This window comes from Psilocybe cubensis, chromosome 13, assembly GCF_017499595.1.
Source record: "Psilocybe cubensis strain MGC-MH-2018 chromosome 13, whole genome shotgun sequence".
NCBI lineage: Eukaryota > Fungi > Basidiomycota > Agaricomycetes > Agaricales > Agrocybaceae > Psilocybe > Psilocybe cubensis.
Window position 1 is genome coordinate 1,857,817 of NC_063011.1, and position 27,914 is coordinate 1,885,730.

The 27,914-nt window shown below is 42.7% G+C and overlaps 4 protein-coding genes across 4 annotated transcripts; all 4 read left to right on the forward strand.

The window, feature by feature from the left end:
- Window positions 1-12,983: 12,983 nt before the first annotated feature.
- On the forward strand, window positions 12,984-14,612 carry JR316_0013300 (uncharacterized protein; the record flags this gene model as incomplete). The annotated part of the gene is made up of 1 exon (XM_047898911.1): window positions 12,984-14,612. One exon carries the CDS (start codon window positions 12,984-12,986, stop codon window positions 14,610-14,612), a length of 1,629 nt encoding a protein of 542 aa, XP_047742459.1.
- Window positions 14,613-14,624: 12 nt separating this feature from the next.
- JR316_0013301 (uncharacterized protein) lies at window positions 14,625-16,823 on the forward strand (the record flags this gene model as incomplete). The annotated part of the gene is made up of 3 exons (XM_047898912.1): window positions 14,625-15,059; window positions 15,189-15,329; window positions 15,372-16,823. The coding sequence occupies 3 exons, from the start codon at window positions 14,625-14,627 to the stop codon at window positions 16,821-16,823; spliced, it is 2,028 nt and encodes a 675-aa protein (XP_047742460.1).
- A 2,365-nt stretch (window positions 16,824-19,188) lies between these two features.
- On the forward strand, window positions 19,189-19,580 carry JR316_0013302 (uncharacterized protein; the record flags this gene model as incomplete). Its single annotated transcript, XM_047898913.1, has 2 exons — window positions 19,189-19,201; window positions 19,258-19,580. The coding sequence occupies 2 exons, from the start codon at window positions 19,189-19,191 to the stop codon at window positions 19,578-19,580; spliced, it is 336 nt and encodes a 111-aa protein (XP_047742461.1).
- Window positions 19,581-19,699: 119 nt separating this feature from the next.
- JR316_0013303 (uncharacterized protein) lies at window positions 19,700-22,818 on the forward strand (the record flags this gene model as incomplete). The annotated part of the gene is made up of 14 exons (XM_047898914.1): window positions 19,700-19,804; window positions 20,296-20,412; window positions 20,675-20,718; window positions 20,780-20,929; window positions 20,982-21,096; window positions 21,148-21,371; window positions 21,424-21,562; window positions 21,615-21,686; window positions 21,779-21,915; window positions 21,970-22,241; window positions 22,303-22,361; window positions 22,409-22,510; window positions 22,558-22,603; window positions 22,658-22,818. The coding sequence occupies 14 exons, from the start codon at window positions 19,700-19,702 to the stop codon at window positions 22,816-22,818; spliced, it is 1,743 nt and encodes a 580-aa protein (XP_047742462.1).
- Window positions 22,819-27,914: the final 5,096 nt, after the last annotated feature.

Sequence of the window (27,914 nt, forward strand, 5' to 3'; positions counted from 1 at the left end):
TAGACACATGATATTTATCAGTCCATAGACTGGTCTGGACCGGACCAGAGTAGACCTAGGTAGACCAGAATACTTGAGTCTACATAGTATATAGTCACTCTAGTTTACATCCTGAAGTCCCCAGTTACTCACTTTGGACTTCAGGTTAGTTTGTTAGCACTTTGCTCAATTCACTCAGTTACTCACTTGGGACTTCAGACGCTTCGTGCTCGCTTATCCCTGCGCCCTACGTTCTATAACTAGGTCGCCGAGTAGCTCACACTGCCCCGAGCTCGCCTGCTTCAACAATATTATAGGTCCAATGGTGCAAATTATTACTGTGCAAGGCTGATATTCAATATAATAGACAACCCTGGCATGAGCTATTTTAATTATAGGATGCCTTGCATAATATTTACAACTTTGCCTTTGACAGAGTATTTGATATTTATATCCTTGATATTATGTTTCTTTCTCCATGCTTGAGCTTAAGGAGACTCTTTTCTCTTACTCTAACATGTTGGCCTCTGGGCCGGACTATATCAAGTAATCTCATTTCAAAGCACTGGTCTAGTATCAATCTCCAGCCAAGGACATATTTTTTCCACCTGGCCAATGCCTACCTTGAAGTTGAACATGAGCCAAAGCATTTGACATGCACTTTATTTAACATTAATAGAAAATAATGGCATAGTCATGTTGAAGCAGGCGAGCTTGGGGCAGTGTGAGCTACTCGGAGACCTAATTATAGAACGTAGGGCACAGGAATAAGCGAGCACGAAGCGTCTGAAGTCCGAAGAGAGTAACTGGGTGAATTGAGCAAAGTGCTAACAAACTAACCTGAAGTCCAAAGTGAGTAACTGGGGACTTCAGGATGTAAACTAAAGTGCCTATATACTGTATAAACTCAAGTACTCTGGTCTACCTAGGTCTACTCTGGTCCGGTCCAGACTAGTCTATGGACTGATAAATATCATGTGTCAAGAATGGTCTGGAGAGCAAATGAAGATAAGAAGAAAGTAATGCAATCTGATAAGATAGCAAAGTGAGGGAAACATAGAGAGCAGTTTTAACACTCCCCCCTGTTCTGACAAGTCTCCAGAACAAAGAAAAATAACGCAAAACAGAGAAAGAAAGATTAAAGTTTGAGACCCATTTTATCTCTACAAAAGTCCACTTTGGGAGGTGAGAGGGGTTTGGTGAGAATATCAGCAGCTTGCTGATCAGTAGGAATATAAGAAGGAGAAATCTTTCCAACACCAACAGCATCCCTAAGCCAATAATAGCACAAATCAAGGTGCTTCATCCGTCCATGGTGCTCTGGATTCTTGGAAACACTGATAGATGACTGGTTGTCCATATGCAGCACAGAGGGCTTAGTGACTGTGTAGCCAAACTCCTCAAGGATATTGCGCATCCACACAATCTCCTTGGCTGCCTCCACCGCAGCAATATACTCTGCCTCAGTAGTAGACAGAGTTACAACAGTTTGGAGTTTGCTTGCCCAGCCAATAGCACCTCCAGCTGGAACGGTCAAATAACCACTCGTAGAGCGTCCAGTATCTACACAATCACCATGTGCAGCATCAGTGTAGGTGACAAAGTTATTATGGCCCACAGCGCCAGAATAAGTCAACTTGTAATCCAGAGTGCCTCTGAGGTAGCGGAATAAATGTTTAATCGCAGCCCAATGCTTAGGCCCAGGATTGGAGTTGAAGTGTGCCAGATAGGACACAGTAAAAGCAATGTCAGGACGGGTCATGGTGGCTAGATACTGCAAGGAGCCAACTGCATTGAGGTAGGGAACATTTCGCATAAATTCCACCTCATCTCCATTCTGAGGTCCATCTGCCTTGGACAGAACAGTGCCCACAACCATAGGTGTTTTGACCGGATTAGAATCAGTCATGCCATATGTATCAAGCATATCGAGGATATACTGACGCTGATGCAAGGAAAAGGTTTTAGCAGCCATATCTCGCTCAATGGCAACACCAAGTAAATACTGTGTAGGACCCAGATCACGGAGTTCAAAATGCGCAGCTTGCTGCTTAACAGCTCTATCTATGGTGGCGTTCGATTTGGAGGCAAAGGTAATGTCATCAATGTAAATGGGAACAATAATCTTCACATCTCCATCTGAATAGATATAGACAGAGCGATCTGATTCTATAAGCTTGAACCCCATATCTGACAATGCCTCATGCAACTTGAGGTTCCATTGACGTGCAGACTGCTTAAGACCATAGAGCGACTTTTTGAGCTTTAAAACCATGTTAGGACCACCTTGGTAAAATCCTTCAGGTTATAACATGTAAATCTCCTCGTCTAGGTCACCTTTAGTGAAAGCAGCTGTAATATCAACAGAGCGCAACTTCAAGTCTCCAATGGCGGCCAGAGCCACAATCAAGCGGAAAGTAGCAGGGCGGAAAGTAGGAGCAAAGACCTCATGGTAATCAATGCCAGGGCGCTGACTGTAGCCCTTGGCAACAATACGAGCCTTGTAGCGCTCTATACTGCCATCTGCATTTTGCTTGATTTTAAAGACCCAACCACAGCCAATTGCCTTTTGACCCGGAGGGAGCTCAACTCACTCCCAAGTTTGGTTGTGCTGCAATAGATTGAATTCTGTGATAGCAGCCTCTTCCCACGTGTGCACATCAGGTGCTTTCATTGCCTGTTTGAATGTGCGCAGATCTGTGCTTGAAACAAGCCCAGCAAACTCCACCTCTTCAAATCCAGGATCATTGGCTTCAGGTGGTTCAGGATCATGTGAGACCTTCCACCATTCACCAGGCTGCTTAGGAACGCAAATAGTGCGTCTCAACGTTGCAGGATCAACTGGAGCATGCTGGCAACATGCAGGCTTAGGAGGAGGTTCAGAAATGGCCTGAGGCTATGGTAGTTCAGCTAGCTATTCAGGAGGTGCAATAGGCATCTCTGGCTCAATGACAGGAATTAGAGTAGAGTCATCCTCATCATCATCAAAATTGAAGCCATTAGAGTCCCCCCCTGAATTAGGAGGTGGTGCACTTGCAGAAGAAGTAGGAAGAAGGTCAAACTTTGGCATAGGGCCAGTGGACACCCCAGGATACACTTTTCCATATGAGGCTGCAACGATTTGCACTTATCTCCCTGCATAAATATATGCAAGGCAACCCAAAACCTGAAATAACTAACATCAGGTTTGCGCTTGTTCCAGCTCTCATACGGAGTCTTGTCTGGTAAAGAGGCTGTAGGAACACGATTCCATACATGCATGTATGCTGCACCACAGCGACCCCAAAATGAAGGTGGAACACAAGCCTCATTGAGCATGGAAGTAACATGTTTTGCTATGGTGCGATTTGCACACTCTGCAACTCCGTTCTATTGTGGGCGATTTTGCATTGTATGACGACGCTCAATGCCACACTGGTCAGTGAATTTGATGAAAGTATTTGACATGTATTCACCAGCTTTGTTATCCTGCAGCACTTTGATCTTAAAGCCTAATTTGTTCTCAGCCCATGCTTTGTACGTTTGGAACGCACTGAATGCATCGCTTTTGCACTTAAGAAGCACAGCAGCTTTACTCTTCATCTACTAATCGGCTTAGAATGTGAAGGGGGGTGTAATTTTTAACCCAATTGCGATGGGGTTTGAGAAGTTGCCCCTGTGTCTGCAATCCAATTGTCATTAGTTTGGGGTGAAATGGAAGAGGGAACATTGGTATTAAGAGCATTTGCATTTCCAGCAAATTTCATTTCCTTGGACTCTTTTTCCTCACTAAATGCCTCTGAGGCCTTGTTTGCTCTGTTGCCTTTGCGAGCCGCTTTGACACACTCCCTTGCTTCCTTTTGCGCAGCAATGAACTTGTGACACTTGTCCATTGCATGGTTGGTCATATCACAAAATGCGCACTTGGGCTTGGATGCAGAAAGGGCTGGAGCGGTCTGGAATGCAGTGGCGAGTGCAGGCAACTCCGAAGCGTGGCGACGTCGCTGTATGTCCTCTGTGACAAAGGCTTGATGAATTGTAGCCTTGTCCAACTTGTCCAAAAGAAGAAGTGAGGATGCAAATGAACTGTATTCTTCTGGGAGTGCCCTGACCAGAGCAAGCAAAGCAAGCTCTTCATCAAGCTTAGCCAGATCAAACCCTTTAAGGCAAAGCTGCTGAATTAGCAAGATGGCTTGCTCAACTCTATTGATTAGGGTTTGAAGGTTTTCACCTTCCTCCTTTCGGATGGAGAACAGATCATTATATGCATTAAAGCGGTTGCCAGGGCGCTTTTGCTGATGTACAGCAGCGAGGGAATCCTACATCTTGATAGGATCATCCTTGATGGCTTCCACATGAACCCTCTGATCATTCTCCAAACTGAGATAGATCAAACCACATGCTTTGTCTCTCTGCTCAAAGTAGGTTTCAAGCAAAGCTTCCTCCTGAGCAGTGGGCTTGTCTGAGAGCGTTGGCTGTGCTCTAGCACCGCTGACAATGCGTCATATCCCTTTAGACTAGAGATAGGCGGTCATCTGGCCTGCCCAGGTGTTGTAGTTGGTTGAGTTTAATAGAGTGATTTGGGGATCAGAAGTCATTATTGCAAATTGCGAAGGAACACATAAGCGGATGGATACGAGTGTTGGTAGTGATGTGTACGGATGTGTAATAATGTGTGGAAACGAGCTAGGCGGTACCCGGAGCTTGGGGTGCGATGCGAACGCAAGTTGAAAAGATGAAGTTAAACTAGCCTAATTTAAAAGGGTTACTTTTAACTAGAAATAACTCGGGGATTAGGCGACGGGGGCCCGCTCAACCGAGGATAACAAGTCGCGTAAGGCATGCTCGTTCAACCCTACTAGCAGCGGCAATGTATGGCCGGGCCTGGTAAAGGATAAAAAACAAAAATGACTAAAATGACCGTTTTATAAAAACTATGCAGAAAGCAACTTGGTTCGCAAAACACGGAATTGGAGTGCTTAGAGCGCGGGGCCCATAACCTGTTGAAGCAGGCGAGCTCGGAGCAGTGTGAGCTACTCGGCGACCTAATTATACAACGTAGGGCGCAGGGATAAGCAAGCACAAAGCGTCTGAGTGAGTGACTGGGTGAATTGAGCAAAGTGCTAACAAACTAACCTGAAGTCCGAAGTGAGTAACTGGGGACTTCAGGATGTAAACTAGAGTAACTATATACTGTGCAGACTCAAGTACTCTGGTCTACCTAGGTCTACTCTGGTCTGGTCCAGACCAGTCTATGGACTAATAAATATCATGTGTCTAGAATGGTCTAGAGAGCAAATGAAGATAAAAAGAAAGTAATCTAATCTGATAAGATAGCAAAGTGAGGGAGACATAAAGAGCAGTTTTAACAAGCTTATGATGCTTGCTATTGTCACTAAGATTATGGCCTTGATCACTTATCTATAGGCAAGCTACACACCAACCACTTATCTTGGCTACTTCCTAGTACATTCTTATATTAATAAGCAATTGCGTAAGTAATCCCTAGTACAGTCTAGCAGAAATGACTCTAGCTTTAGCTACTTAGCTAATCAAGCCTACACAACTCAATGTGAGAGGAAGGTATTCATCACTTGCTATGCTTAGGTTACTAAGGCCCTGTTTGGTAGCAACTCATGATTTTCATATATAATATCATGCAACTTGATTACATGAGCAGAGTGACAACTCCTTGACTTTGAGTCTATTATCTGATCTAATAGTATCTTATCTGACTACCACACCTCCTTGCTATCTCCATGCCTTCCTAGCCTTATAAAGGCATTACACCACAGCAAAAGCTGGTTTTAACTACTGTGGTGTCTATGCTGCAGAGTGCAGCACTTGCAGTCTTGCTTTATGCTTGTCAATGGTACTGGAAACAAGAATATCATATGTTGGCATCATTGGGTGCTATATGGGTAGAAGAACTTATATATTGGCATCCTAACCGGATTGGCAACTGCCTAGGGATGCATGTGCATGTGTTTTTAGCCTGGTTGATGAGCTCCATCTTGCTGGCTTGAGAAATGAGCAATATGTTTTTCTCCAGGAAAAAATAGCAATCTTTCTCTATACGTTGGTTACTGGCCTTTCAATTTATTATGTTGGTGAGAGATTTCAGCGCTCAAATGAAACTATTTCCAAGTGAGTAAAATGAGATAATCTATTTTCTTTTGTAAATATTAATTAATCTTCAGATACTTTAAAGAAGTGCTGGTTGCATTATCTTCTCCACCATTTTATACCAACTATGTCAAGTTGCCCTTGTTCAATGATCCAACACCACCTCATATTTCCAGCAATTCCAAGTTTTATGTACTTTTTCAGGATGCGCTTGGTACTATGGATGGCACACATATTGCATGCTGCCTGTCTAGTACTGAGCGTAAGCATCTCGTAACCACAAAGGATTTTTATCTCAAAACACTTTGGCATGTGTTTCATTCAACTTTCAATTTTAGTATGTTCTCATTGGATGGGAAGGGTTTGCTGCCGATGCTACACTCTATCACAATGCATATGCAACCAACTTAACAATTCTTGAAGACAAATATTATTTGGCGGATGCTGGATTTGGTATGTGTAACCATCTTCTTGTCCCATATTGCAATGCAGCACACAGTACTATTTGGCAGAGTGGGGTAAAGCATCTGTTTGGTGTGTTATTTTCTTGTTTTTTTAAAATTATATTTTGATTAGTTTATAGACCTGCTAATTTCCAAGAACTTTTCAATTTACGGCATGTGCAAGCTCGGAATGTGATTGAACAAGTATTTGGCACTGTCATAGAACATTTTTCTATCCTCAAATTACCACCCAAATTTAGTATGAATATTCAAGCATGCATTCCTTCTGCATTGTGTGCTACTCACAACTTTATTCTCAAACACAACTCTCAAGAATGTAATGATATGGTTAACCAACAAGGAGATTCCACACCAGGAATGATTCTAGAGGAGCACAATTTTGGAATTCTTGCCTATGCACCTCCTGACACATTACAAAGAGCACAGGCAAAAGCAAAAAAGAATAGGATGGTAGAAAATATGTGGAATAGCTATCAAGAAATTATTAGGCAACGTGATGAAGGATATGCATTAGAATAAATTTTGACTGCTACTACATATAAATTTTTATTCTAAACCTAATTTGATTGGAGACAAGGATAGAGAGGTAGTGGTAGTATTTGAGCTAAATCACAAAACAAAAGAGTTGGAGATCAAAGCTTACAAAACTAGCACGCATAACTTATTCTCCAAGAAAGACATTAAGGAAGCCTTTTTGTTCCAAGTGGCTCAGAAAAAAAATCTGGACACTAAGGCTAAAAACAAACTAGATCAGTACTTTAGTTAGAAAGAAAAGACAGAAGCACCGAGTAAACCAACCCCAAAACCAGTACGGAAGGTAGAAAGGCAAGTAGCAACATATATGGGTAAAAAGCCATACAAACTAGTCATGCAAAAGATAAAACCCATATTTACAGACCTACCAGATGAGTTTTGGATTGTACAAAACATCAAAGGGAATCTATTAGGGGGGCTAAAATCATTGAACCCCAGACCAAACGAGTTCATGCCAACGGGCTGTTATACTCAGGGAAAAAAGGACGCCATGGATAAAGCTCATGATGGTGAGTTCCTATGGCCTGAAGAAAGAAAGTTAGTACATGAAATAGTAATAAACCAGAATGAGGTTTTTGCCTGGGAAGACAGTGAGCAAGGGCACTTCAAAGAAGAGTACTTGCTGCCTGTAAAAATCCCAACAATAGTGCACACTTTTTGGGTGTACAAAAACATCCCAATACCACCAGGCTTGTATAACAAGGTCTGTAGAATAATAAAGTCAAAAATAGACTCTGGAGTCTATGAACTGTCTAGCTTACCAATTACGTTGATTTACTGTATTAAAAAAGGATGGCAAGAGTCTGCAAATTGTACATAGTCTAGAGCTATTAAATGCCGTCACCATTGTGCATTTGGGAGTACTGCTGGCGCCAGAGTCACTGGCAGAGCACTTTGCAAGCAGAGCCTGTGGGGAAATCTTTAATTTATATTGTGGGATATGGCGAGAAAAAAATACATGAAAAATACCGGGACATGACCATGTTTCAAACACCATTTGGAGCTATGAGATTGGTAATATTGCCTATGGGGTGGACAAATTCTGTCCCTATATTTTATAACAACATAACATATATATATTGAAAGATGAGATTCCACAAGTTACTATACCCTACATTGATGATGTAGCAGTCCATGGCCCAGCAACCTGCTATGAGACTGAGAATGGGTATCAGACTATTCCCAAGAATCTGGGCATTAGGAGATTTGTTTGGGAACATTTGATAAATGTGAATAGGATCCTAGAACGCATGAAGTATGCCGGGGGAATCTTTTCCAGGTATAAGTCTATACTATGTGCAGACAAGATTTTAGTAGTAGGTTACCATTGCACATATGAAGGACAAAAGCCTACTGAAGACAGAGTAAAAGTCATTCACAACTGAGAAAAATGCGAGTCTGTGGGAGATGTGAGAGCATTTTTGGGCACTGTGGGGGTACTACGACCCTTTATCCCTAATTTTGCAGAGAAAGTGCATCATTTAACACAGTTATTAAGACATAATGTACCTTTCAGTTTGGGAAAAGAGCAAGAAGAAAGTATACAATTATTGAAGGAAGGGGTTACTCAAGTAAACGCGCTGAAACCTCTTGATTACGAGCATGGAGGCAATATTGTATTGACTGTAAACACATCTTACCTAGCAGTAGGCTTTTATATCTACCAAGAAGATGAAAGCCAGCCAGGGAAGCTTAGATATGCGCACTTTGGATCCATATCTTTGCAACCATATGAAGCAAGGTACTCCCAGCCCAAACGGGAGTTATTTGGCTTGAAGCGCACACTAGAATTAAATAAAAAGTGGTTAATAGGATGTCAAAAGTTAGTGGTAGAAACAGATGCAAAATACTTAGATGGGATGTTGCATAACCCTGACTTGATGCCAAATGCAACTATAAACCAACGGATTGAAGAGATTTTAATGTATCAGTTCACACTTAGATATAAGGCAGGAAAAACTCATGGTCCAGATGGGTTATCAAGACAAAAAGAACAACCTAGAGATGATCCACCAAGTGTTATCTCAGAAGCACCAGAGTTTGAGTTGCCACCCACGGAGCAATGAGACAAGAAAAAACCCGCGCTCTTGGATGCGCATGAGTTCAGGGAACAAGTCAATAGCCGGACAGGCTATTTACAAAATTTGACTAAGTCTTTGTTACCAAAATGCCAAGCCTGGACCATTGAGGAGTTTGCCAATGAAATTGAGCCGTGTCAAGGACAGCTACTTAGCATTGCAAAGGCAATAGGCAATTTTAGTCTAGAATTAGAAGAGGCCAACAAATACAGACGGTCTAAAGCTGAGACATTAAACAATTGGATAGAACAAGTAGAAAAGTGCTTATTAACAACTTAGCAAGATGCCTTTGCTCAATTTGTGTCGGTTCTGGCATTACCAGACAAAGCGCCTGACAGTGCACCTGTATAACAGCGTATCCTGAAGAAGGGCGTACTATGTCAGCTAAACGCCAAGATCATCAGTTACAGTGGGTTGCACAGTGGCTTAGAAATAAAGAGTCAAATCTGGGAAAACTGAAAACTAGAGACTATGAGAAATTCATGCATTTTGCACGGTGGTTCTTTGAACATGAAGGACACTTGTATTTGCAAAGTTATAAGGGAACACATAAACTGGTAGTGCCTAGCAAGCGTAGAATGTACATGATAAAAGCAGCCCATAACCATAATGGGCATAGACTATAAATCAGATGTTAGTACAAAGGTTCTGGTAGCCAAAAATGGAGCGGGACATATCTTGGTTTGTGAAAACTTGCTATAGATGTCAGGAAAGGCAACAGACAATGATAAAAATACAACCAATGTTGACACACACATCATCCATCTTTCAGATTCTATATGTCAATTGCATGAAGATGACGCCAGTGTCTAATGGCTGTTCCTCCATTGTCCACAGCAGGAATTACTTGTCAAAATGGGTGAAAGGTAGAGCTTTGAAACAAGAAACCGGTTGGGCTATTGGGCTGTAGCTCTGGGAAGATGTGATATGTCAATGGAAGAGTCTTGTGGAGATACAGTTGGGAACCACTTCAGGCTGCCACTTCTAGGTACCCTTTAAAGGGGATTACCCCTTGGTCAAAGACCATCTTTGTAGGGGGTTTCCCCATTGTCCTGCCCCACAATTCATAGTCTCCCCCTGGTCTTTTCTTGGTCTTCCCACTGGGCATGTTGTGGTGTTTGATGGTCTTCCTATTATTGGTCCAAATGTCTGTTTTGGTCTTCCCATGGAGTGGGCAGACCAGCTTGTCTCTTTTTACATTAAACTTTATAAATACTTAAAGTCAAGTATTTATGATTACATTTAATAATAAAAGAGATAAATGACTACTTAATACTTAATGCTTCAAAGAAGATTTTCTATGTAGCTACATCTAATCAATCTATTTTGTGCCCTAATAAACATACAATTGCACATAGTTATTCAAGAATTGTATTATACTGAGCAAACTTTCAGATAATACTTTTGTTCTACTATCTAATACTCTATTTACAATAATACCACAGAACCGCTGTGAGATGTTATACAGAAAATCAAGTCAGAATGTTGCTCCATCCATTTGATACCCATTCCGTGGCCAGCGTAAGCTTGGCAGACAAGCCGGACAAGGAATAGCCGGAAGGATTTTCTGTAGCCAAGGCAGATTCTCTGTTCTTTTTTTTAGCAATCTGACCATGTGCTGGGAGTCACAATTTGTGTTGCTAAAAATAACTATGTTATCTGGGGGCACCCATATCTCTTGGCGCTTAATGCTTGGGCCCTCTCCATAGTATGTCTTTTTAGGATGCAGGAGGTACAGGCTTTGGTTGAACAAACAAGGCTCTGGCCAAAGACATCACAGTTTTTTTCAACCACATCTGTCATCCACCTTCTGACTCAATCTTGCAGTAACTGTCTCTTGCCTCTTTCCAGAATCTGTATAGCTGTGTCATGGCGTCTGAGCAATGTGTGACATGGTCCGCTAAGGTAGATATACCCCATATTCCTCTTTTCTTTGATAGACAGTATCCAAATTGACAGAGAAAGGCGGTATCATACCCCAATCCTGATTGGAGATGAGATGTTCATTTTGGATCTACAAACGACGCCCTCAACCCAAGCAGTCATTCTTTTCATAAGTCATCCACACATCTTATCTTATCAACACTCGTCACATGGGAGCCATGTTATTCTGGATCATGTCACTTCGTCGGATCATCAAGGCTATGCGACGGATCAGTCAACCATCAAACTGCATAGCTTTCTACACTGCCTTGCACAGCCGGACTGTCAACTCTATTTTTATCAATTCAATAGTCTTACTCAGCGTCAGGCTGCGGATTACTCATTCCAACTTATTTTTGGTTTGTCTTACTCATCCTTTTGTGTTTATTTATATCTTTTCTATTGTCTGTTGCGCTTTTATTGTCTTTGTCTTACCAATCTTTTATGCTTTCTGACTCATCTTTGCTTCTTTTATCTAATCTGTATTACCATTCATCTTCGTCATACACTTCTTTCTTACTCATCCTATTCATTTCTTATCTGTCGTCATGTCGATATCAATATGTCTTATTGTTCTTGCTTATTGTTACACTTGCATAGCCTCATTCTTGACACTTTGTACTCGGTTTTCAGTAGCTCAGATTGGTATTTTGTTCACGTAGCTTTTAGTATAAAAGCTGTAGTAGAATTACACGAAATGACAGGAAAGTTACACCCAGTCCCCACTTTCTTCAAAGCAAGTCAATTTTCATCCAAGTCAAGTCAATTTTAAGTCAATCCACATTGATTCATTTCAATTCCAAGCTCAAGTTCAAGCCAAGCCCAAACCCAAGTCCAATTCAGTCATCAGTTCCACCCTCCGTCGAGACCAAATTTACTTCCATTCATCCAAAGTCATCTTGCTTTCTATTAAGAGAGGATTTCATCCGAGACCAGTCCTCCTTTTCCTCCAACGCCTCTACTTCCCAGCGTTGAATATCCAACTTCTATCCAGACATCCAGTACTCCCTACTTCCTCTCCCCCATCCAATTTGTCACCGCTCCTACTCTTTCTACACCTTCCAACCATTGCCGTTAGGAGTGGATCCAAGACATCCTTTCCCTCCGTCAACTCATTTGGAGCGATTTTATTTGAGACAGACTTAGTCTTTCATCCTCGATTTAGTCAATACTCCCGTGACGTATAGCTTTATTCCAAGCATCAGAAAGATTGTCAATTTAAAGACACCTTCACCATCCCCAAGATTCAGCCCTTCAACGACGTTCCAACTCCCAGTCATCTCCTCATTTCCCCTCGAAACGTTCCTCACTCACTTCCGACCACCCCTCTAAGATTCACATTTATTGATTTCTCATACACATTCTACGCATCTTCTTCACGCTTTCCATATACATCCGCCATCCAATTTCACGGTTTCATCCCATTTTCGGAAGGCTTATTTACCATCGTACCCAGACAACCTGGTTATCCTCTTTTTACCATTTTGCTTTCGTTACCCTTCACAATCCACACCATCCTAATCTACTTAAATTCTAGGCAGTGTCCTCCCTTAAGAAACTTAGGAGAAGGTTTTGTCCTATCCAGTCTGGACCACTCTTTCTCTGGGGTTTGTGTTTGTTGGATTACTTATAGTTTATAACCAATCACAAACTTCAATCTTCATCTGGAGCCCACCGCAAGGGAGGGTTAATTAGGATTTTGTATTAGGAACACAGCAATCTACCACTTTATCACTTCCATTCCATCCATTTCGACTCTTTTTCTTTACAGGTTATTTTGCTTCTCTGGTTTATTCTCTAGGCAACTTTAGGCAACAATTCTAGGCAACACTTTCTGACTCTGTAACTGGTTTACGCTATGACTGATTCTGGCAATCCGCTTCCATCCTCTACTCCCACTATGGCTACTACCATCATCCAACGTACTCCTGTTGATATGCCCGTTCCTAAATTTAGTGCTGCTCCAAAATTCACTGGATCTTACGTCGACGTCAAGAACTTCTTGGATCACTGCGACCGCATTTTTGATCAGTACAATGTCACTCTCGACGATGACAAAGTACAATACATGGTTCAATGCTGCAACCAAGAGAGCAGAGAAATCATTGAAGGTTTACCCAGCCACCATGCCAAGCAATGGGAACGACTCAAGACTGATATGCTCAAGATCTTTGACCATGCTAGGACGACGCAAAAGTTCACGTTGAGTACTCTTCGTGCTTACGCTTTCCAACACTCCAATCTTTTTATGCACTCTCTCGACGACTTCCGCGAGTATCAGAAGCAATACATTCGCATTGCTGGTTGGCTTCTCAACAACAACAAGATATCCAAGACAGAATACAATCAATACTTCTGGCTAGGAATCAATAAATCCCTCCGACCTGCGCTCGACAGCAAGATCATGGTCTTTAATCCTCATATTGATTTCTCTTCACCTTTTTCCATTGAAGACGTTACCAAGGCAGTTAAAATCATCTTTAAACGAGACCGCTTTGACGTTGGAATCTTTGACAATCCCTCTGCATGCCCCTTCACGTCTCTTATTCCCCCAAAGGATTCGTATCCTGAACATTCATCAGTCTTTGACAAGATCAAGAAGTACTTACAGGAGATGTTTCCTAACATTGAGACGCGCAATGCCCGTAAACGTCCATACAATCCCCTAGAAGAGACCAAGCGCATCTTTCAGGATCTAGACAAGGAAGAGAAGCAAGCGCACAAGAACGACGAAGTGGAGAACTTGATCAAGCAGATGTTGAAGCTCACCATCCATGATTCTTTGTACGCCATTTACTATCTTTGCGCCATCAAGTTGGAACCCGCTCTTGCTAACATGCTCATTGCTCCGGCCATTATGAATCCAAGTGCACAGCCAGCTCAGCCAGTCCCAAACGCAAGTCAGACAGCACCTCCAGCACCACGAGCACCACGTCAGTCCGCATCCAAGATCATCTGCTATGGTTGCCATCAACAAGGCCATGGAATCAACAACTGCCTGACGCTCATTGATCTTACAAACCGCAAGTTCATTTCCAGAGACAGTAGCAATCGAGTTGTCTTTCCTGATGGATCCCGCATCATTTGCCAGAATGGAGAGTCAATTGCACAAGCAGTCCTTCGTCAACAACAGCCTCCTCCTTCTCTTCTTCAAGTTGCTACCACGAGCATAGCCGTATCTGAAGCATATTATGGTCAGATGTTCAAGAACTACAGAGCCATGGTTGCAGAAGAAGAAGAGGACGACATTGGAATATGGGATGGAGAAGATGAGTTTGAGTTTACGCTGGCAGGTCCTGGTAATCAAATCCTAACTGAAAAGCGAACACGTGCTGCACGCAAACAGGTCATGGACGCTGTGGTACCTCCGGGACCCGTGTATCTCAAAGAGAAGCGAGCGGAAATGAGTAAAGCTAAGGATTCTTCTCAGATCCCATCTATTCTTAAACGTCCGGCTAACTCTGGATTGCCGAACAATGTGCCTAACTCCACTTCCATTCAACCTGTCCCAATCCCATCAATTAATTAACCTTCTGCCAAAATGAATCCATCAATTCCTGTCAAACAAGCTCAACCCAATGTCCCAATTAGGGCAAATCCAACGGAAAATCCCAAGACTGCGCAACGACACGAGGTTTTTGATCCGGCCAATGATGATCAAATCATGGAAGATGTCACTCCTAGTCCAGAACGAGGCAAATCAGTTACCAAGCCACATGCAGCGCCTCAGAAACGTGTCTCTGACATATCCCAAACTGTTGACACTATGGCCATTCTCAGACGATGCCTTAATCAACCTGTTAATGCGACATTCGGCGAGTTACTTGGAGTTTCAAAGGACCTTAGGACCCTTCTTATCAACAGCATCAAAGGCAAGACCCTTACTGTCAACGAATTCAAAGCTTCATTGGCAAACGGCAACTTAAAGCTTTCCAATAAGGAAGTTCTAAACATCATTTGCAGTGCCGAAAAGAACGTACCTGTTCAATACATGCACGAGACCAATTCAGTTGAATCCCTTCACGCTCACGAGCCCCTTCTTTGAATCACATTAATGTGTAATGGTCACGAACTCAATGCCTTGATTGACAGTAGATCTACGCAGAACATTCTAAGCAAACAAGCTTGGAAGAAGATTGTCAGGTTGCCGATGGACAGCCGGAACACTATTGTTATGGTCAATATTCATGGCGGCAAATCTCACATGCTTGGATTTGTTGGAAATGTTCAACTTGATATTGGTACAGTCAGGACGCATGCTCATTGCTATGTATCTGACAAAGTCTAGTTTGATATACTCTTGGGACGTCCATGGACCCGTGACAACTATGTGGACATTCTAGAACGATCCGAAGGGACCTTCATTGCCTTCTATGACGTCAAAGATCCTACATGTGAGCAGAAATTCCTTGTGACACCTGATACTCAGCACAACCGGTATTACTTCACGGATACTATTTACGACAAGACCCCCCATACGATGTTAGCACATAACAACCTCTCCTTAGCTAATCCGGATGCCGAAGAAGGTGAAATTGAAGAAGATCTAGAACCCGGTGAATTATTGGACGACCTTCGCTATCCATCACCTACCCCTTCCATAATCGAGTTATCTATCCTTACTAGGCAACAATCTCTGAATCGGGATGAATCTGCTAACCCAAATGAGGACTTATCCACTTCACAAGATGCATCCTCTTTTTCTGACTCCAACTGCGAACATGACTCGACTCAGGACTCCTCTCACGGTCTCTACGCTTCCGATTATGACTCAATGTATCAAGATGACTCGGGAACTTCTCAATTCAATGTGTCAATCCATTATGGTCATATTTCCACACCACCTTACAATTCCACACACGAGGCCCCAAAAATAGAACAGCCACCATCACCATCTGTCAATCCGTCCATCAAATCCCACGCTTTAGACAATAATGACCCACATGAAGAAGAACCAGCTGACAACAATCCAGAAATGGAACAATTGAGCTTGCCCAATGTAGAAGCTATTCAATTCTCTTCTGACAATACTCACCTTACAGCTATGGGAATGATCAACCCCCACTTGCGCTTTGAAGACTGGATTCTATACGACGCCACTTATTTTTCTCCTACTTGTGTTGTTTCTGACCAAACAGGAACGGCCTTTGTCCATTATGTTTATCCGCAGAGAGACAACCATATAAACTTGACAACAACTCCAACTATTCTACACTTTAGTCGCACTGGTACCTCGTCACAATCTAACCACTCTGCTTCAGTCAGTGCCTATCCAATGGGCCAACGTCACTCAGCATCCTGGACTCATTTTATTCCCCAATCCATTTGCTCTCAAAATACTTCTTCTATTCCCCAACCTCATTTCCGAAGTTCTGCTCTTCCAGAAACACCTCTTTCGATTATGATTCACCAAGAAATACGTGTATCATTGACGGTCACCGCAAATGTAGACAAGCATCATCGAGGTCCGAAACCTTTGGGACATCCTTTGCGAGTAGCCCATGAGAACTCAAAGGAGCCATTAAACAAGGATGAAGAAGAGCTACAAAGCGCCCACAATGGCAAAGAGGTTGACCACAATTCTTCCCTTTTATCTCTTCCCACAACCAGCACAATGCACGAATCGCGAGCTTCAAATATGGACAATGGAAACGAATGGTACTATCAATATGGAGAAAAAAGTCCCTTTGGTATCGACAACACGGAAGAACATCCCTTGGACGCCAACACATTGTACTGACTATCTGGATGGTGTATGGACATCAGCTTGCTTCCTCAACGCCCTCTCTTTGTTCTCCAATCCCCTCAATTTTTCTTTGTCACCTTTGCTGTTCCTGGTATTTCTTCTTCCTCATTGTTATGCCTTTATCCCACCTCCCATTTTATTTCCACATTTCGCGTTTCTCTTTTCCATTTCACGGACACTTATGTAGATTTTTCATTTGTGCAACGAGTTCTTGAATGCCTCTACTTTTCTTTTATGCGCCTTTTCCTCACATTCACACTTTCAATGGCAACTCCACACTATACAACCTTTCCCTTTACTTTTTATTTTCATTTTCTTTCCAATTTATCCATTTGTATGTATGTCGACCGAAAAGTCATTAAACTAACCTTTATTTATTCCTCCCTTTTATTTATTTGTTCCACCCCCGCTTTATCACTTCAGTCCGCAAACAAATCTTCAGGTTACCTATTGCAGAGTTCTTGGAGGAACACACGCAACCTCCCAATGGAATGCTATACGGAATCTCTATCTCCAATATACGCCACTATTACACCTCCAATACGCCTCGAACTCCTACAGAATTGGGAAGGGCTTTATCTTATCCACAAAGAGCAAAAAATCAAGCTTACGGACAAGATAAGAAGGACAATCACTCCATTACCTCTGATGGGTCAAGATCTACAGAAATTTTGAATAGACCAAAGCATTTATGCAAGATCATGGTCACTCAATTCAGATATTACTGCTAAACCCACCGTCAACCGAACTAATTCAGCAAGGTCGCCAAGCTCTCCTACAATTGGTTTTGTATTCACTGCCGCGTCAGGATCGACACTATCAATCTTCCAAGCCTCCATGAATCAATTCATATCGCCTATTCTCTCCCCTTCTTCTGCCAATACTGCCTATAAACGAGTTGATTGGAAAGTTTGACCTATAAATTGGGTTACTCCAGAATTGGCCAAAGTTATATGATGAATTCCTGTTGATCCCTTATTATCTCTCCCACCTCTCCCGCTCCATTCCCCTGCCTTTACACCGACAACCAGACTCACTCTTGAACACATACAATCAATGAACATTAACGTCAACAAATTTCTATGGCCGGAAGAAGAAAAGCTTTTCCTTCATATTCTTAAACTCAATGAACGCACACTTGCTTTTCATCAGTCCGAACGTGGAATATTTTCCAAAGAATACTTTTCTCCATACATCTTTCCTGTTGAGGATCACGAGCCCTGGGTAGTCCAAAATATTCCTATTCCACCCGGCATCAAAGATCAAGTTATCAGTTTCTTACGTGAAAAGATAGATGCTGGAGTATACAAACCAAGTCAAGCTCCGTATTGCTCTCCAATTTTCTGGGTCAAGAAGAAGACATTTGGTGCTATCCGTCTAGTTCATGATCTGCAGATTCTTAACTCTATTTCCTATTGCGACGCAGGAGTTCCTCCAGTTCTTGACGACTTTGTGGTTCCCTTTGCTGGTCATTCTATTTATACGGTCTTTGACTTATATTGGGGATATGACACACACAAAATCCATCCTATGAGCCGAGATCTTATCACATTCCAGTTGCCTAATGGACCTCTTCAACTTACTTCAATGCCTATGGGATATACAAATGCAGTAGCAGAGTTTCAAGCCTGTACCACCTTCATCCTTTGTGACGAGATCCCTCATGTAGCCAATGTCTTTATCAACAATGTTTCTATCAAAGGCCCTTCAACACAGTACTTAGACGAGGACGGCAATCCAGAAACACTTCCAGAAAATCCAGGAATACGACGATTTGTCTGGGAACACGCTCAAGATGTTCCATCAACTAAATAGGCAGTAGATTACAATGCTATGTAAACCAATACAATAAATTTTTAGTCTTACAAATCCACCCAATTTTTGGGGCCTGGTTTACATTGTCAAGCAATATCTTTATTAACTTTACAATATCCAAACAATTATTTGTTTTACCCTGCAAATTCAAGTAAGAATTTTTGTATGTTTATGACAAGTCTGGTTGACCGGCCATTACATAACCGGTTGACATAGGGGCCGTATGTCTTGGCCCGGCACGTGTGTTAAATATAACATATGATTGCTCATTTAAAGTTTCACACACGGTAAGCATTGTATTTCCATACGTATACATAAAATAAATACGCTAATCCGTTAAAAACTCGTCAATATCAAGCTCATCATCGACGACAATGACCAAAACGGGCGTGGAAAAGCGCGCTGCAGTCGTCAACGATGGCGGCGTGCTTCTTTTTTTCAACACCACCACCACAACCACCATAACCAAAACCCGCCACAGCACATCAGTAACTTGTCACCACCGTCATATAACGGCATCAGCAGAGTTAACAGAAGAGTACATATGGATGAGCAAGGTGAGTCTTCAATATTCAAAGTAAGTACTCACTGTTAATTTTTTTTGCACTCCCAGGAGTACAATTCGGCCTTGCGATCAATTGCGACGGCCTCAGGCTCAATGTTGCCGTCAATGGCCACAACGGGCACACCAAAATCGGCGTCAATGTCGATACCAACAACAAGATTGAGATAGTGTTCAGCGTCGACAAGCCAGCAACCGGGCGAGTCCATACCGACCCTGTCACTTCGACCAACAGCCAAATTCGAGAGGGGCAGGAAGCTGGGCAGCTAGTCGTTGCTGTTGAGAATTGTATCAAGGCATTGAGGACTATTGAAGCCAGGGACGTCAAGATGCGCGATGGGGAGGGCAATGATCAGGACGTTGAGATGGAGTAAAAGGTCCATGGTACAACAATGAAATATCAATTTATTTTTGCAAATCTACTCTTGAGAATACAACCAACGTTTAAACAGACTGGGGAGAGCCATTATAACCCCGCATGTCCTCCTTCAATATGTCCTGTACAGATGGGATCTGGCTCTGCACGTTCGGGGAATGGGTGGGGGTGATTCCGCTCTGGGGCCTTGATACGGACTGGTCGGTTACAATTGGGAGAGTAGTAAATTATACCGTCTTGTAGAAAGACGGAGCCCTGGGACCAGTCAAAGGAGGGCGTAGTCTGTTGCAACCAAATACACCTTGATATTGTAAGATACATATGGGGGCATTATGGACAGTCAGGGGAGCAGGAATTCCAATTTATTGGTGCGTACTGCCCTGGCAATGAGCCTGGGTAGTTTAAGTGTTCTGTCCTAGCAATGAGCCTGGGTAGTTTATGAGTTTTGCCCAAGCAATGAGCCTGGGTAGTGTCTCACGTTCTGCCCTAGCAATGAGCCTGGGTAGCAAAGAAGAACCAATGACGCAGGAACGTGTTGAGATCACCATGCGTTTTGGAGTTTGAAATTGCCATCAGGCGGAATCTGAATTTGGGTAGGATTCCGTTTGTTGGCTCTGTTGACTTCCGCACCACTACCACTCTTCAACCCACGGAAATACCTGGGGGTTTGTTGGGTGGCAGTCTGCTGACTATGGTGATTCCATAGTCTGTAGGCTGCTCAAGTCAGTGCCCACATCCTTCAACCCACGGAAATACCTGAGGGTTTGTTGGGTGCGCGTATATACCCCTTCTCGTCGTCGAAAGCCCTGGCCACAAGCTTCAACACACGGGTATACCTGGGGCGTCTTGGGTGGCTACCTCCTGGCTATGGTGATTCACGGTGGGCTATTTTTATCCTCTGACAGCTCGCTGTCAATGGCGATTGCGCCTCCTTCGCCCGCTAGTTATAGCAATGGCGCGGAATAGCGCGGATATCTGTACCTCCTCAGGTGTCCATTACACCACTGCGCTCAGTATATGCAAAAGGGAGTTTTTTTCATCTCTTTTCTTCCCATACCACCACTATCCACCACCATACTCACCCTGACCCAGATTGAAAAAGCCCTCACGGCTATTGACACCAACAAAGAACTCAAGTAAGCCTGAATCCCCCCCTTCCCTGTCCCCATGCGCGTTAACCGCTAACATTATTTGTAGATGCCCCGAACTAGCAGACACTCTGAAGGGCGCGAGATGGATTCACCAGTCCATCGACCCATTTTTGAACGTAAAGAGCGTCATCCAAGAGGGTCTCAAGTTTCTGGCCAACCATATAACGGATGGTATGACCCGACAACAAATATTAGAGTAAGTATATGCACCTTTTTTTTTCTGGGGTATTTATTTATGCATATATTAGTTTACAACCCAAGCTCTGGTCCTTCTATGAGATGCAGAACTTGATGCCCGACCTTATGGATATCATCAGGAAGTGCGAGGACAATTCTGCCTTGATTGGCAAAGTCATTGATTTGGTAAGAATTTTGTGAGGTCGCATGTACAGATTGACTAACCATACTTGTAAGGTATCGAGTGCTGCAGCTCATTCGCAATCCGACAATCTCTTCAAGGCACATAAGTTGATCCCGGAGTTGATCCCATATAATCTGAGGGTCCCACTTGACCTACAGGCCTACAAACTGGCCTGTGCCAGGGTAAACCGGGGCTATAAACACCCTGCATACGCCGCTCTTTTAATCCTGCGTGTCAAGTTCGCCGAGCTTGCCGACCTCAATGCGCGTGAAATTCTGTAAGTCGGCTTGTTATTTTCTGCGAATATGAGTTGATTTATTTGTGGATAGCGTGCAATGTGAATCACTCAAAGCCGATACCAAAAATGGAGACACACTGGATTGGCCAGCTTGCTTGTATGACCCTGACATCCCATTTGACATAGACGACGAGATCCAAGGTCTGTTTCGACCACTCTTGGGTCCCCAAGTAAGTTTTTTTTTATGTTTTGACATGTCATTGATACATATTGGCACTCTAGTTTGTCCAACGTATGCTTGTAGGCGAGGCCAACAGGCTTGGAGGACGTGCCAGCAAAGGACAGATTCACAAAGTATATGAACTAACAATAAGACTCATATGTTATTATTGCATGATGGTAAGTGGACATTGCCAGTAGTTTGTCAGTGCTAACCTCCTTCAAAGCTTGTCATTGCAATCAGCGGTAAGACTTGGCCTGAGGTGAAGAGCATTTTGAAGGCCAACCGCCTCTACGCATCTATACTGATGCTTCTGTTGGGTCTTTCTGATGACGATACGTGGGCCAAGGAGACTGTGGCTTGGTAGCAAGAGTAAGCGTGCCTTACGCGCTTGATTTTATGCTAATAAATTTCTAGGAACATTATCTTGCCATCCGAGCCCGTGGATTATGACAAGAAGTCGCCCCCTTTGGAAGGTAGTGCACGCAACGGATGCCTCAGAGACCCGGTAGAACAGCGTAAAGCTCAAATGGCCGCTGCGGCTCAAGCACCTGCACCTGCACCCCCTTGTGCACCTGCACCCGCACTCCCTCGTGCACCTGCACCTGCACCCCCTCGTACACTCACACCCGCACTCCCTTGTGCACCTGCACCTGCACCCCCTCGTACACCCACACCCGAACCTGCTCGTGCACCCACACCCGGACCTGCATCTGCTCAAGCACGCGCACCCTCCTCCCCCCGCCCCAGATAATGTGTCTGCACCAGTGCTTGCTAAAGCATTTGCAGCTGTTTTACTGGCGGAACCTGTTCCTAAACGAGTCTCCCGTTGCCAAATGACATTAAACACGATTAGGATCTCTTCAGAATTCCCCCTGACCTCCCTTCCAAGGATTCTTCCTCTTTTTCTTCCAAAAACGAACGCTCCCCTTTCCTACCAGCCCCGATCAAGATCAAAGTGCGTTTTCACTTGAGATTGGTTCATTACACTAATATTATGATTAGCTCCATGCAAAGAGGAAAGTGGCGCCATGCCGCCCTGGTCCAAAGCGTAAAGACATGAGTGTATTTATTATATTCTCTATCTAGGGCTCATACATATTAGCTACAGGCACCACCTTCAGACCCCTTCGAGACCGGGATGAGGCCCTGCCTACTCCCAATTCTGACGCCACTGCCGCCAACGGTAAAGAACCACCAGCTAAAAAGGCCAAGAAAGGTGCCCAGCCCAAGGAAACGCGCCAACCTGTCAGGGCAACACTATAATCAGTGTGACAAGGCCACCAACAAAGATCAACAAGAGAGAGAGAGAGAGAGCAGAGGGAGAATAAGAGAGTGAGAGAGACTCAATGATTCTAAGAGATCACACCAATGATAGTGGATATCCTAAGAGATTGAAGCTGAAGCTACAGCTACCTACAAGTCCAGTATTTATACTCTACAGCTATTCTAGAATATTCCCTACATTACATCATAAAGGAAGGTTAAAGAATAAAAGTGACATCATATAGAAAAAGGATGAGTAAGACTAGGAATTATATAGAATTTACTAGAAAGAAGTGGAGCAAGAAGGCTGTGATGAAAGAAATAAACTATCTAATCAGATAATTGATAAGATAATGAAAGGATAAGATAATTCTGTGAAGATAAAGAGGGGAAACTGGAGAAACCCTGACATCACCCCCTCTCTAAGGCACATTTTCCACAATATGCACATGGATGGGTTAGTTTAGAGGGTTTAAGAAGAGGAGGAGGTTCAGTAAAGTTAATAATAGGAGTGAAAGAAAGTCTATCAAAGGTCACAGTAGAAATCCTTCTAGGTGCTGAAGGATGTTTGGCATAGAAGTCCTTGATAGCCTTAGAAGCATTTTTCAAATGCTCTGCAGGCTCCCAAGTGCATTCTTCATTAGGATAGTTCTTCCACTTAACCAAATATTAAAGTTTGTTTCTAAAAAGTCTGCTATCCTTGATAAATTCAACTTCCCACTTAGGATTTTCTCCTTGAATGACAGGAGGTGGTCTAGAAGGAGGCTTTCTTCCTACAATATCTGGGTGATAAGGTAGAAGTTTAACCACATTGAACACTGGATGGATTTTCATGGTAGATGGCAGCTTAAGCTCATAGGCATTAAAGCTAATAACTTTGGTAATTTTGTAAGGCCCATATCTTTTATCATCCAATTTCTTGGAGGGCCTATCAATTTTGAGGTCCTTGCCATCCAACCATACCAAATCCCCAACTTTGTACTGAGTTGGAGTACCTCTGTGTCTATTATAGAATTTGGCCATATCATCAGCAGCTTTTCTAAGTGCAGACTCTGCTTCTTTCCTGGCTTCTTCCATATTTTTCACAAAGGTATCCACAGTGTCCATTTTACTATCTCTAAGGGGTTTAGTGCCCATTCTGGGATGTCTGCCATTATTGAGCATGAATGGTGTCTGCCTGGTTGAAGCCTAAACTCTATTGTTATAAGAGAATTCAGCTAGAGCTAACCATTCAACCCAATCATCTTGTCTATGGTTTATAAAGAGTCTAAGATACTGCTCAATTTCTTGGTTAACTCTTTCAGTCTGACCATCAGTTTGGGGATGGTAGGCTGTAGATGAGGCTGTCTGGATACCAAGTATTGAGTTGAGTTCTTTTATAAACCTTGAGACAAACTGTGGACCTCTATCACACAGAATTTTAATGGGTAAGCCATGGTATTTCCAGACATAATCTCTGTATAGTCTGGCTGTCCCTTCAAAAGTGACTTCATCTGTAGTAGGGATAATGTGGATCATTTTACTAAGTCTATCTACAACCACCATAATGGCATTATACCCTTGACATTCTGGTAACCCCATAATAAAGTCCACAGAGATGCATTGCCAGACATCAGAGGGAATCTCAGTAGGAATTAAAAGGCCAAGAGGTTTGGCTGGAAAGGTTTTGGTTCTGTTGCATCTATCACAACCTCTGGTATAGGCTGCAATAAAATGTGACATTCCTGGCCACCAATAATTCCTAGAGACTAGCTCAATTGTCTTCCATTTCTCTGGATGTCCAGCAGTGAAGGCATCATGGTGCAGTTCCACAATCTTTCTTCTAAGATCTTTGTCCTTGGAAACATACACCTTCCCCCTGTAGAGAATAAGACCTTGTTCTTCTGACCATTCCTGTCCTTCAATCTTCTTGGTTGAAGATTTCTTGAGCTCCTGAACTGCCTTGACCACTTTTTCATCCATCTCCTTAGCTTCTCTAATCTTCTTAAGAAGATCATTTTCTGCACCAGTAATGGTAGCATGACCCTGCTTGAGAGCCTGGATTTTAAAGTAGAAAGGTTTGAGGAGAACTACATTTTGGTTATCATTCTCTCCCTTTTTATGATCTGGTCTCCTAGACAAAGCATCTGGCTTAAGAGATCTTTTACCAGGCCTATGATGAAGAGTAAAATCAAATCTGGACAGGAAGAGTGACCATCTGGCTTGCCTTCTGCTAAGCTTTTGGGCAACCATAAAGTACTCTAAGTTTTTGTGGTCTGTCCAAATCTCAAAGGAATATTGGGTTCCTTCAAGATAATGTCTCCATTCATCTAGTGCTCTGATAATAGCCAGCATCTCTTTGTCATGGATCTCATAATTCCTTTCTACTTCAGATAGACTCTTAGACATAAAGGCTACAGGATGCCATTTCCCATCTGATCCTTCCTGAGATAAAACAGCCCCAGTAGCATAATCTGAACTGTCTGCTTCAACTTTCATATGGCTTGTTATCATCAGGGAAAATCAAGAAAGGTGAAGAAGTGACTTTCTTCTTTAACTGGTCAAAGGCTTCCTGCTGTCTAAGACTCTATCTCCAGACTGTTCCTTTCTTTGTCAATTCATGAAGGGGCTTAGCAATGTCTGCAAAATCCTCTATGAACCTTCTATAAAAATTAACAAATCCCAAGAATGATTGGACATCCTTGACATTTTCAGGTTCAGGCCATTTAGAAACTCCCTCTACCTTGACAGGATCCATCTCAATCCTGTCTTGTGAAATGATTAGTCCAAGATATTCAATCTTTTCCTTTTCAAATTCACATTTCTCTGCTTTAAGGTAGAGTTTGTTCTGTTCTAGGATTTGCAGAACTTGCTTGACTACCTCTCTATAATGATCAAGAGTCTCAGTGAAAATTAAAATATCATCCATGTAGACAATGACAACATTTCCATCAATGAGCTCAATAAAGATATCATTCATCATAGTTTGGAAGGTAGCAGGACTATTGGTTAAACCAAAGAACATGACCAATGGTTCAAACAGCCCTCTATTGGTTCTAAAGGCTGCTTTCCATTCATCTCCCTTTTTGATTCTGACATTGTTAAATCCCCACCTAACATCAAGTTTGGTGAAGTATTTGGCTTTGCTGAGTTTGGTGATAATGTCAGAAATCAATGGAAGGGGATAGGAGTTCTTGATGGTCATTTCATTCAGTTTCCTATAGTCCTGGACAAGCCTAAGAGATCCATCCTTCTTCTTGACAAAGAATACAGGGGAGGCCATAGGTGACTTGGAGGGTCTAATCCTGCCAGACTTTAGATTTTCCTCTAAAAAGGCATCAAGTTCCTTTTGTTCATTGGGAGAGAGAGGATAAATCTTGGATCTATAAGGTTCAGAACCAGGTTTCAGCTCAATAGCATGATCCCAAGGCTTTCTGTCTGGTAGCCTATCAAAAGATTCTTTTGAAAAAACACCTTTAAACTGATGATAGTGCTTAGGAACAGTTTCTTCAAAGGTTTTCTTAGGAGAATCAGCTTGCTGATGAGACTCTTCTGCTAATCTTTGAGACATAGTAGAAGTAGCATTAATAGACTGCTTCTGAGGATGAAGGTATGAGATGAAAATTCTGTCCTTAGGCTCAATCTCAGAATCAGAAGAATCTTCAATAGAATCATCTTCTTCTTCATCAAATTGAGGGAGTTTCCTCCTTTTGACTGCGGCTATTCTTTGCCTCTTTCTTCTGGCTCTTTTGGCTTCCATTTGGCAGTCAGAGGGACATCTAATAAACTGAACATCCCCTGTCTTCCAATCAACATCTGGATTATGGTGCCAAAGCCAAGTATGTCCAATGATAGCAGATTTGTCTCCTAAGTCACAAACAGCAAAGGTGGCCCTTTCTGTATGGTTCTTGTGTACCATAATTAAGTCTACTTCCTCATGGATAGAGCCACTCTTGTTGAGAGTACCATCAACATTATAGACTGGAATGGCTCTAGAAAGTTTCCTTGTGTTGAGATTATGATACTTCACAAAACCAGAATGCAGAAAGAGGCCAGTAGCTCCAGAATCAAGCAAAGCATCAACAGATAACCTTTTCTCTGTGTCCATTGTCTTTAAGGTGACAGACAAATGGGTAGAGGTTTTAGGATTATGGTTGAGGATGTAGATCTTTTCAGGGAAGGTAGAAAGAGAGGAAAAAGAAGACATGATTTCTGCACCAGAATCTGAAGACTGAGGATCAAGTCTGTCAATTTCATTTTCTAGTACATTAAATCTATTCCATTGGGACATGTCTTTCACCAATGGTGCTTCTAAAAATTTTTCTTTTCCTCATCTTTCTGCTCCTTTCCTTCCAAGATTAATTTCCCAAAGTAGTCAGCCAGTTCTTCATGGGTCATAGCATTGATGTTAACTAATGACCTGCAGTTTACAGCCTTATGACCAGGCTTTCTGCACTTGAAGCAAACGATTGGCCTAACTGACTTCCATCCAGAGTCAACCTCCATGGGAACTACATCTGGTTGCTTTGCCTGAGCACCAAAGGTCCTTGAGCTGCTGTTGGAAAAGACTGGAGGATTTGGAGTAGGCTTAGGAACAGCCTTGGGAGTTGGGGCTTTAAGGAAGGGAGAAGAAGAGGAGAAGGAAAGAGACTTGGTAAAGGCCTCACTCTGTCTCCACTGCCTATCTAGCCTGGCACTCCATTTAATCCATCCATCCAAGGTTTTGGGCATGTCAGGAACATAGTAGACTGCATTCCTGAGATTTTCATTAAGCCCAGCCTTGAATTAGTCTACCAAAGCAGCATTATTATACCCAGTATCTGAGATCAGAGCCCTGAAGCTAGCAACATACTTATCAGCAGTCTGTCTGCCTTGCTTGAGCATGTGCATTTTATGCTTAGCTGTGTTGGAGGGGTCTGGATCTGCAAACACTTCCCTAAATTCATAAACAAAGTCAGCCCAAAGACCTTCTTGGGACTGAGCATTGTCTATTACTTTAGTCTTCTCATATGCCCACTTCCCAGCAGTACCTCCTTTCATATGAGATAGAGCACAAATAACTTTCTGAAAGTCATCTGTAATCCCTTTCCCATAGAAATATAATTTAAGCTGACTGA